The 11,033-nt window shown below is 34.9% G+C and overlaps 2 protein-coding genes across 5 annotated transcripts in view; both read left to right on the top strand.

Moving 5' to 3' along the window:
* The first annotated feature begins 577 nt into the window (after nucleotides 1-577).
* Nucleotides 578-2,798, top strand: LOC122400420 (vesicle-associated membrane protein 2). Of its 2 annotated transcripts, none has more exons than XM_043401878.1 (3): nucleotides 578-669; nucleotides 1,990-2,312; nucleotides 2,433-2,798. In XM_043401878.1, exons 2-3 carry the CDS (start codon nucleotides 1,994-1,996, stop codon nucleotides 2,471-2,473), a joined length of 360 nt encoding a protein of 119 aa, XP_043257813.1. In that variant the 5' UTR covers nucleotides 578-669; nucleotides 1,990-1,993; the 3' UTR covers nucleotides 2,474-2,798. The 2 variants fall into 2 exon arrangements, with proteins under 2 accessions (XP_043257813.1, XP_043257812.1); XM_043401877.1 differs by lacking the exon at nucleotides 578-669 and adding an exon at nucleotides 1,446-1,607.
* A 7,329-nt stretch (nucleotides 2,799-10,127) lies between these two features.
* The window catches only part of LOC122400492 (chloride channel protein 2), a 48,312-nt gene continuing 47,406 nt past the window's right edge, over nucleotides 10,128-11,033 (top strand). For 2 of the 3 annotated variants that reach the window (XM_043402002.1, XM_043402001.1), the window contains exon 1: nucleotides 10,128-10,372. The gene's annotated coding sequence lies outside the window, so the exon portion shown is untranslated. Of the gene's footprint in view, nucleotides 10,648-11,033 lie in introns of all 3 variants that reach the window. The other variant, XM_043402000.1, reaches the window with a different exon arrangement.

Below are 11,033 nucleotides of genomic sequence, written 5' to 3'. Positions count from 1 at the left end.
TTTTCTAATTAAACTGGACAGTCCTAGAACATTGCGAAACTTTTCGTTAGGCGAGATTCCTGCTCACGAATTTCGTTGCGATAAGTATTCTTCCGTTACCGTTCGCGATGCAGTAATCGATGTATCGAAATCGAACGGTTGACCGACGTCTCCGAAGGATTCCTGCGCATGCGCGGAAGTTTCCCAGTCAATAAACGCAAGCCAGCCGCAACATCCCTCATGCGCAAACACACCCTGAACGTAGAAGTCAGGGCTGGTTCCAGGATTATCCAGCGCCCCGCGATCGTTTTCAAGAAAATAGGCCAACGACCGGGCGCAGTTTCTCCGTTTCCATAACATTTCCAACCCACGTCACGTTTTATTCGTGTAAAAGTCGAGTGTAAACGTTTCCTCGAATTAAGAAAAAGAGTGCCTTCGTTCATTGTTATCGGAGACAAGATGGCCAAGCAGTTTTAAAGTTTCTTTCCTTTTATTCATATTAGATCTTCCAGGCGAGAAATTAATTTGTACGTTACTGGCAACGCGATTCGAGTATGCGCACGATCGTAAGATCTTTTATTAATGCCCTCGTTGCGAATTTTGCCGTGAGGCGAGGGTGTCGTTGTGAATATCGCTCCGCGAAAATGTCGTCGATTGGAAGAGAAAAACGCACCATGGCTGTTTCATTCGGTGAGATTCACAATAATTATCTTATTTTCTATCGTCAGGGGTTTTATCGGTGCTTTTGAGATTCCGCAAGCGACAAATTTGTCGTTTAATCTGACAATTTTTATTTCAAGGTAATTCGTATGAAATTTGCAATTTAAAGCTCGATTATTACGACTGCAAATATCGTTTATTTTTATATGATTCCATGTCTTTTAAATTATTATCTATTTTATACTTTAACTACTGTTTTAATTCAAGCTAAATTACTTATCCTACCATTTTAATAAATTATTCTAAATTCTATTACATTATATCTATTCCAATGGAATAAGAAAATATGTTAATTTCCTGTTACACCCAGAAAATGTTAAAAATTCCGAATATTTATATAACAAGTATGTACTACTTGTTTTACTAACCTGATTCTAAAAACATATTTTATACTACATCCACCACAAATACATATAAACTCTCCACTTAGGACTTCTTTTATTTAATACTAATTTCAATGCTTGCTTTTTAAATTGATTATATTGAATTTTAAACGCATTTCTACCATAATCATTTACAATTTCGATAATAAGAGATATGTATCATGTATTATTAAATACACAAATAATTGTACTTGCTCAGGTGGCAGCACGTGCTCAGTTTCTAAATTTTTACGTTGTGTTTCTCTATTTTGAAAATCTACGATGTAACCGTAGTAAATTTTGATGATGACATCTTATAGTAATGCTTTATGAATCAAAGATTAGATTAAGCAGTGTGCCTGTTTTCTCTCGTAGTACTTGTCAAACATAATCGAGATAACCGTGACGTCATAAGTATCGCCATCTTTATCTTGTGTCAGGAGTATTGTAAAAGTGTAGTCGTCATCGAAGCAAAGTTAGAATACCTGTCATATTTATCTATAAATATCATTCCATTTGAATTTTCTACATATTTTTTAATTTAAAGTAAGTGTACTAAGCTTTTCTGTAAAGTTTAAACAACAAGCAGAAATGTATATTTTTAGAAAACTGTTTTCTTATTACGGTAAACATAAACACATATTTTAATATACCGTTTTGTTTTTCTTTCGTATTAATGATAGTTTTACATCAATATTGTGTCTGATAAGAATTACAGAACAGTATTATGATACCGTATAAAATTTTAATACAGTAACCTTATTCGTACAAAGATTTTATGAAATTAGAGGTTATGGGTGTGTACATTACTATTAGCATATAGTTACGATTCACCACAAAAGTGTATTTACATTTGTCTTTTAATGAAAATTACTTAATACATTCTTTGTAGAGATGTATTTAACGTATGTGACATTATTAATTACAGAAACATGGATGGCAGCAGTAATTACAGAGACGCAGAGATGGGTGGGCCTCATACCCCACAGCAAGCAGCGTCTACGAAAAAATTGCAGCAAACTCAAGCAACCGTTGACGAGGTTGTGGGGATAATGAAAGTAAACGTGGAAAAAGTATTGGAAAGAGATCAGAAACTGTCAGAATTAGAAAACCGTGCAGATGCCTTGCAACAAGGAGCGACACAGTTCGAACAGCAAGCAGGAAAATTGAAAAGAAAGTATTGGTGGAAAAATCTTAAAATGATGATCATCATTGGTATTATCTGTGTAATCATTTTAATCATCATCATTGGTAAGTGTTACTTATAGAAATAATACATAACAATCAATATAATTTTTGGCAAATATTTTTAGTATATACTTTTAGCATATTGTATTTTTAAATATATATCTTTTTCAATGTTTACAATAGCATCAGTTGTGTCTGGCTCATCGGATACCGATTCTAACTGATAGTATTGTACCAAAGAGGATATGTTTGGGTTGTTAATTCTTGTCTTAGAATAAAAATACTATGGCGAAGTAAATGTTGAGCAAACAAAGTTATAAGTATTGCAATTATTAATTGTCACAATCTGAAGTCTTATTCAGAATAATTGTATAAATAACAAATATATTTTTGAGACATATACTTATTTGAACGCACATGTATTAGATTAACTACAACAGTACTATGGGTGGCCTTTTGTAAAACTGTGAACGGACAATACATTTCATAATGTTATCTTGTTACAATGCCTATTGTATATTTATTAAGGATATATAATATATAATACAACGTTTATACATTTTTCCATCTGTTTTTAAATAATTTAGACTCCTATTTAGTCTACTTCCTCATCCAAATACCAATATCCAAGTGAGAGTGATTTTTATTGAATATCAAAGAAAAAAATGCGTAATGTTTGTTCAAGTTATTTTTGATCTTTGTAGTTTTTTATCAGTGCGTTGAACTGAATTTACAATGTGTATAGTAAGTGAATTTTATGAAATAGGTTATAAATGACATAGTGACCATCATCGAAGGTTTAAAGTGCTCATATTAATGAGAAATGTGAAGGTAATTATGATTAAAATAAAAGTGGATCCAAAAGGGGCTTGCTTGGATGGACGAAATATGTAACAATACTTTCGAACTTCTTGCACGATTTAAAATTTGTTTCCAATTTATTTATTAATATTTATAATATTTTAATTTATTTGCGCAAGTGCATACTTTGAAACATCTATGGAATATAATGTAAAATTAATAATAAATAAACCTTTTTTAGAGATCGAAGTTTAGTTTTTAGTTCTATAAACCCCGAATACGAAACTTAGCGAGGTCTCGAAATACTCGAAACTCGAAATTTATATGCTTACTTTTTTCTTCTGTTTTTAAAAAAGATGCCAGCATGATTGAATCTATAAAAGATTTTTTTTGATAGAAAATCAATTCATTTATCGAATATAATTAAATAAAATTTTAGTGTGTTGAAGTGAAGTGTAGTTTAAATAAATGAAGGAGTGAAAATCTTGATGCATCCAACGTATGAAATTATCGGATTTCAAGGTATGAATCTGAGTATGAATCATGAAATGATTCCAATTGTGATATTATATTAATGATAACGACTACAAGTTGTAATCTGTAATTATAATTAGTGTATTTTAAGTTTGTGACTAATATAAATGTGAAATAGTAGTAAGTTTGAAAAATAAAGTCGTGTTGCAAATTTTTAAAAGGTAATTTGAGAAAAGGTTTGTCGTTTATTAACTTTACGAACAAGGCAGGAAATTTTCACGAAATTATGAAACATTTTTAATTACGTTTGGTCCGTGGCTTGTACTCACACGTTTGCAACCTACACACACACACACGCGCGCGCGCGCGCGCATGCCCCGCCACGAGACCTGTGAATCATAGTGGTGGGGATTCAGCTTACAATAAAGTTATTTGCTTTGGACTCGCTTTTGCTCCATCGGGCAAGTGAATTATTGTCTATTCTTGCAATTTAACGATTCGCCAATTCGATTATTTCAGTTGAAGCTTGAGAGTTTCATACTTCTGAACAAAAAGATAGCACGCGTGCGCTATTATGTATTAGGTTCTCAGGGATAGATAAATAATTCTCCATGTTCGACGAATTATATAACATTACCTTGTAGTAATATAAAATTGAATTGCAAAGTGGAATCTTGTTAGTTTTCATATTTATCGACGAAATAGATAAAACATGGTGAAACGTTTATTTTGTAGTAAATTGAAAAAACTACACTATTCTGTATTATTTATTAGTGCACCTTTCTGAATGTTTTGTTACCTTGATCATTCGTTTTGATAAAAAAATAAATCTATTCTCAAATATAGTCTTGAAATACTGTTTTTTTTTTTTTGGAGAATACTGTTTTATTTTTTTAATTCATTAATGTTTTCAAATTATCTATTGTTTCTATAAATTGTTCGGACGACATTCGAATTTGGAGATTATACTGGTGAATCCAAAAGTGGAATATTTTCAGACGAGACAATTTGGGTAGCATTGTCCTAGCGAACAATGAAGTTATTACCAACAATGTCTCCGGCATGCTTGACAATTTGTTCTTGTATTAAATTACGATAAGTAGTGCCATTCGTTCGGCCTTGAACGATACGATGCCATCGTAGCCAATACCTGCCGAAACCATTGTACTTCCCCCCACCCATTTTATGCCACACTTGACAGTTACTCTTATCGTACGCGATGAATTAATAATCAAAGCCGTCTAGATCACGTAGGTTAAATCTTTCTTCATCCGTAAATACAATTCTTCGCTTCTTCTACCACCGTACACGTTATTTTGTCACCCATGATCGATGCTCGGCTTTAGTCGTTTAATATTCTCAGATGTCTAGAGCGAATGTATCCGGGATTAGTTTCGAGTCTAGTCGAGCGTGTAATTTGACGCGAGTTTGACGCGGTACGCAAAAGGCAAGTTTTTCACTCACTGAAATCGCGGAAAATATAAACAACTCTCTAACTTCTCTTTTTAGGCCCCGAAAATTTTTGAAACTGACAAGTTTTGTTTCTGTAACGCAAAAATTGTTTGAATTTCCCCTTTGTTTCATTTTTCCCCGGGCCCCATTTCTCTGATAAATATTCGTAATATTTCTGAAGTTGGCTGTGCACGTAAAAATTATTATATAGTTCGTTGCTTTTCAGGATAAATGTAATTTAACTATTTCTGTTTTTTCAAATTTTAACAACATATAAAAATTGTAAATTTTAGGGTGGTTTCGTAGTTATGTACAGTTTGTAGATTTTATATTTCATTTGATGAACCTGGAGGATTTTGAGTCTATCTCTGATTGTAAGAGCCTAACGATAACACGCGCGAGCTATCTTTTTGTCTAGGAGTGTACAAACTATATAGTTTTCTAATCGCATTATTCACGAATTCATTCAATCCTCTGTTTTCAGTTGTTATTTCGAAAGTATGGATAATTCGAGTAATTTGTTATGTTACCTCAACTTTCTCCGAACTATAAATATACAACGAGGAGCAAAAGTGAACATATACATGGCACTTTTAACTCAAGTAATATTTTATTCAATGTTCGAGTATAGAACGTAAAAATATAAAATATGTGGTATAATGTACGACGACTTTCCATGATAAATATTACATTCATATTACTATCGTTATTCTGCTTAATATAACTGGACCAATAATTAGCCATAGTTTATACAGTAGGAAACATCAACTTTTAATATCAGAAGTTTGAGGAATTTCTTATGTACTATGGTGGCTTATCTACATAGCAAGTTGTACAAAAATTTGTCGTTAAATAATTCAACAAATTATACAATAAAATAATAAATTAATTATTGCAATAAAATATATTGCAGTAAAGTTCTTCAAAGTACAAGAGGACGTTCGAAATTGTTATTCTTCCAGAAGAGGAGACGATTTACAAGGTATGTTATTATAATAAAATCAACGACGACATTACACAGTGAATAATAAAGGAAAAATAATGGAGTTGGAAAACAAATTTTTGAGAGTTTGTAGTGTAGCCGTGGAATTATTTATAATTTTAGGAGACTAAAATTAAAAAAGTAAAATCGAATTTATTAGAATTCTCGTAAGAGTACAATTAAGGAAGACCGATCAATTAAACTAGCAGACATGGATATTGCATCAAGACGAGTGAAAGTTAAAAAAGAAATACATGCCTTTGAAATATTTATTTTAGAAGAAATAAGAAATTCAACTGGACTCAAGAATTATTAATATGTTGTTTATATTAGCAAACATATATCTTTCAAAATTATTTCATTTCCTGTTATCGAGCTCAGGCATTTTTTTATTACCTTCCAAATAATGGTATTTTTTCGAACATTTAAATCCCGTTAGAGTTATGTATATGTATACATATGTATAAAAAAAGATTTCATTCAAATATACAGGGGGTTCGGCCACCCCAGGGAAAAATTTTAATGGGAGATTCTAGAGGCCAAAATAAGGCGAGAATCAAGAATACTAATTTGTTGATGGAGGTTTCGTTAAAAAGTTATTAACGTTTAAAGTTCTGCCCGGACTCAATTTTTTTCTAGAAAGTGGGTAGGATTTCGGAAGTAGGTCTATTCACCAAAAATTATTGTAATTGACCCCCGTAATCAAAAATAATTTTTTCAGAACGATTTGAAATTTTTTAATTTCGTCGAAAAATTTCATACTTACTCGAATTTTTTTCTCGAAAGTGGATAGGATTTCAGGGGTATATCTATTCGCCAAAAATGCTTGTAATTGACCCGTGTAACTAAATATAATTTTGTTAGTATGATTTGAAATTTTTTAATTTCGTTTAAAAATTTCAGTACCTACTCGAATTTTTTTCTCGAATGATGGTAGAATTTCAGGAGTATGTGTATTCACAAAAAATGATTGTAATTGAGCTCCGCAACCAAAAATAATTTTTCCAGAATGATTTGAAATTTTTTAATTTAATTTTTTAATAACTTTTTAATGAAGCCTAATTTTGGCCTCTAGAATCTCCCATTAAAATTTTCCCCAGGGGTGGCCAAACACCCTGTATACATATTAATTTCAAGAAGTAATCCCAGTTTTATTGTATTTGATTAAAATTGCTGGTCCCACAGAAAATTTTGGTAAAGCATCAACAGTTACCAATGTGTTAATATGATATGTATAATTAAATAGAGGTAAACTAGGAATCTCTGATCAGAATCAATACAAAATTTTAACAGTTTCAACTAACTATAATTTGTAGAATGTTTGTTAGCATAATGTATATGACAAGTGACACTGAGGTAGCGTTTAAATTGGTGCTGTTGCATCGTTGGATGTTTCGTATGCATCAATCGAATAAAACACGATTCAGTCATCGAATAAACATACAACTGAATAATTGGAAGAAGGATCGCAGCATTTTATCGAACCGGGGCTTTTGTGTCGTTCCGAAGTCCGTGGTGAATTGCTTTACCTGGAACGTTCGAGTTCATTAATATTCATAGAATGACGCTCAAGCGCGAACACCGCCTTGCTTCTAGCAAAGGAGCGTCACCGTCGACGCGTCGCGACGCCACAGTGGGGTATTTGCTCGATCTACAGCGACTCGTATTAACACGTTCTTTGCCTAGTTTTTAATACAGACACATCCAACATTTGTGCAAATTGCAGCGCCAGGAATAGAAATATCCAATAATTGAATTGTGTATTTGCTATTTTAACACCAGAACGTCGTATATACACTCGAGAAATTGATCACGTGGTATAGTTTCCAGTATTCTTGAAATACAGATTTCTTGGGTTAGTGTTTAAACAAAGCTATTCAAATCGAACAAGAAGCAATATGCAAGGAAACAGAAAATAGAAATTGTACATGATATTATCGTTTATAAAAGTTAGTAAAATAATTATTGTACCTTGTATAGTTTTAGATTTCTTAAAGGTTGTTCAATTATATCTATGTTTACGTCTACGGATTTAGCATGAATAATCATTCTATTTATACAATTTTATTAATATTGTATAAAATGTAGTAAAATAGATTGTAGAAGGACTTGAGACGTTTATTGAGGGTTAAAATCGCGCATGTGGAACCAACACCCCGCGCATCATAGTGCTTTGTTCGTGATCCAAGTTTGAAGCTTCGATCGATCGACACGGTCAGTCGAAATAACGCGAGCGAAACGGAATTAGTGCACCTGTCGACGACCGTTTAGCGTCGCGAGGCTTTCATCGAACGATTCATCGGAAGATGGTACTTTAACAAGGGCGTCGCGACGCATCGACGTTTAAATTGACGGTCGAAGCCTTGACTCCTATTTCGTTATTTTCAACAAGTCTCATCATGGAAATGACTTTTTTAGCGACTTCCATTACGTTCGTCCCGTGATTTACAATTCGTAGAAAATATTTAACGAATCAACGGCCTCTCGTTACGCCGCGTTAAACAATTTCAGTTAACGCGAATTGCGTAATTGCGCGTGTGATTTTCAGTGTGTGCGTGAATTGGTGTAGCGGTGAAAATGTCGCGCGTGGGTGATAAAAATGAACAAGAATAACTTTTCATAGAAATTCCTGACTCGTTTCAAGAAATTGAAAATGTATAATTTTGAAAGATATATCTCGGTTTATTTTTTACCCCTTCGCGATAACCGATCAAATAAACTTTACCTCGATTTATTTGCTTTCTGCACGTCTGATTTTTATGGAACATTAATTCTGGTTAATTTATTTATGGAAGGTAGGTATATATTTTCATATTATACTTGATTTGAATTTATTTGTGTGTATAAAGTACTGTACAATATCGCTTCTGTCTCTGTGGTACATATGCCAACTTCTAGAATAATACTATAGATCGCACAAAACGAGTTAATTTTGTAGCGATTTGTCTGAAAATTAGTTTCTCTTTTAACTCTTTGGGGCACGCTGGGATTAAAAGTGTCCCACCTTTTTGATGCACCGTAATGCATGGTGGGACATTTTTAGTCCCACCTCGAAATATTGCAATAGCTGCATGCGCATAGGTTTATATTTCGTCTTATTTACGTAAAGCAATTGGTAATATCTTTAACAAATGTTACAAATGTAGTCACTTGTGTTGGCAACATTCAACATGCCAATACAGATTCATCAATTGTTGCGAGCGGAAGGTTTATTGCGACAAATTTAATTAAACTATTACTATTTTTTATGTTTTTACATTATGTGATACCTTTATTTATAGAAATATACCAATTTTGTTTAATTTAAAACGCAATAAAATTTGTATGCAACATGGGTCTATTTTATTATCTGAAATCCCGCGTCACAAAGAGTTAAACGTTTATAAATCAACCTGTTAAATAAAGAATCATTATATTTCTGCCGTGGAGTGTATTTGCAAGCGTTGTAAACAGATGCTCAAAATTTTCGCAAACAATAAACATTCGAGGTCCCCGGGAACGAGATTACCCGGCTGGATACTTCCGCGGCCTCGGGGCGCCTTCAGCAGTTCTTCTGGTTCGTTTGTTTATCGGCTGACGAATCGCGGTTTACGAGCGCGTCGATCGTCGTCCGAATTCCAGCGGTCGTGGCCGTCAGGTGTCGAACAATATCGACCGAGACGAAAACGAAGGCTGCGTCACGCGACTCAGGATTCTAATTTTCCCAGTAAACCGAGACGGAAATCTCGGCCGCTCCATTCATCCACCTATCAGTCGGCTGACAACCGTCCGACCGGACAGTCGCTCGCGAGGCGCGTCTCGATAATCGAAATTGCGGGTCGAACGACCCACGGCGTACCCTCGAAATCGAAAGGTCGCCAATTGAGGGGAACCCAAGTGCTAGCGAGCCGAGTGAAAGTACCAGAATCGAGTCGAAAAATCGATCGTACCGCGCAGGTTCGAGAAATCTGTTTTGTCATTGGTCGATCTTCGACCCCTGACGATCCTCTAAACGTAGTCTCGCGACGGTATCGTTTCCGGGGAACGGCCCGCGTCGCGAAAGTGACCAGAAGACGATTTTCGACGCGCCGCGTCGCGGTGGGGGTTTGTTTTCCTTCCCGTTCGGTCCCGTGCGTTCGACAACCGGCGGACGACGCGTTGCGTCGCGGCGTCAGTCCGTCTCTGGAACCAGCGAGGAGGACTCCTGGATGAGTTCCTCTCGCGATCGACGCCCGACCGCCGGGAACAGTGTTCCGCGAATCGGTTTCGTTCCTTTCGTACATCGATCGGGCACCGAACTCGTCGTTCTCGCTTTATGAATATCGAACACCGGGTGCTCCGTCACGACGCGTATCGTTGTCGGTTCGCAAGGGAGAACTATAGCGACGCGATTTTTCGAAAAATCGTCGGCAAGATCGTGACACGCTAGTGAAAAGTGAGTGCGGTTCGACGATAATTAAGGGTTGGGACACAGTCCTCGAAACAGTTACGAAAAGGGGAAAATGTTTTAACTGTTATGGACGTATCGGTTCTGGAACATTTCGGGTTTGAGCACGGTTCTGTAACTGTTATTTTCAATAGCTAAATATAAGTCGTTTCTGCATTAGGAAATCTGCGGAGTAGAAAGGAAATAATGCAGAAATAAATTAGTAGTGTTTCTATTTAGTTGTGCAAGCTGTGTTTATTAACTGTGATCGTAAGACTTTGAAGGTAATTTTCATCAGTAGCATTAGTAAGGTTGATTTTGTACCGAAATACCTCAGCTATTTATGAATCGAGCGTATACAGATATGCACCTCGTTTATGGCCACCATGAGTTCATAGTTTAGCCTCCAAGATCGTTCAATTTTATGCCAGTCAAATGACGAAAAATAAATTTGCGCAATGAATTACGATACGAAAATTTAACTTTGATCAAATTTCCTAAACGATTCAATAACCGGGGATGAAAAATGAATTTTACACAGCAATCTTCAGGCTTTTTAATAGACAATCAATTTGGAGACGTTAACCTACCGAAGAACAGCGTCGAGCGACATTTTAATAAAGAATCAAGAGTTTTAGGGAAGAGAGTTGTCAAACGAGAAGGTGTTTAC

The sequence above is a fragment of the Colletes gigas genome, unplaced genomic scaffold (genome assembly GCF_013123115.1).
Source record: "Colletes gigas isolate AHSC1104 unplaced genomic scaffold, ASM1312311v1 Colletes_gigas_Sc00018, whole genome shotgun sequence".
NCBI lineage: Eukaryota > Metazoa > Arthropoda > Insecta > Hymenoptera > Colletidae > Colletes > Colletes gigas.
Note: the sequence above shows the minus strand (reverse complement) of the source record. Positions and strands in the feature narration are given on the sequence as shown.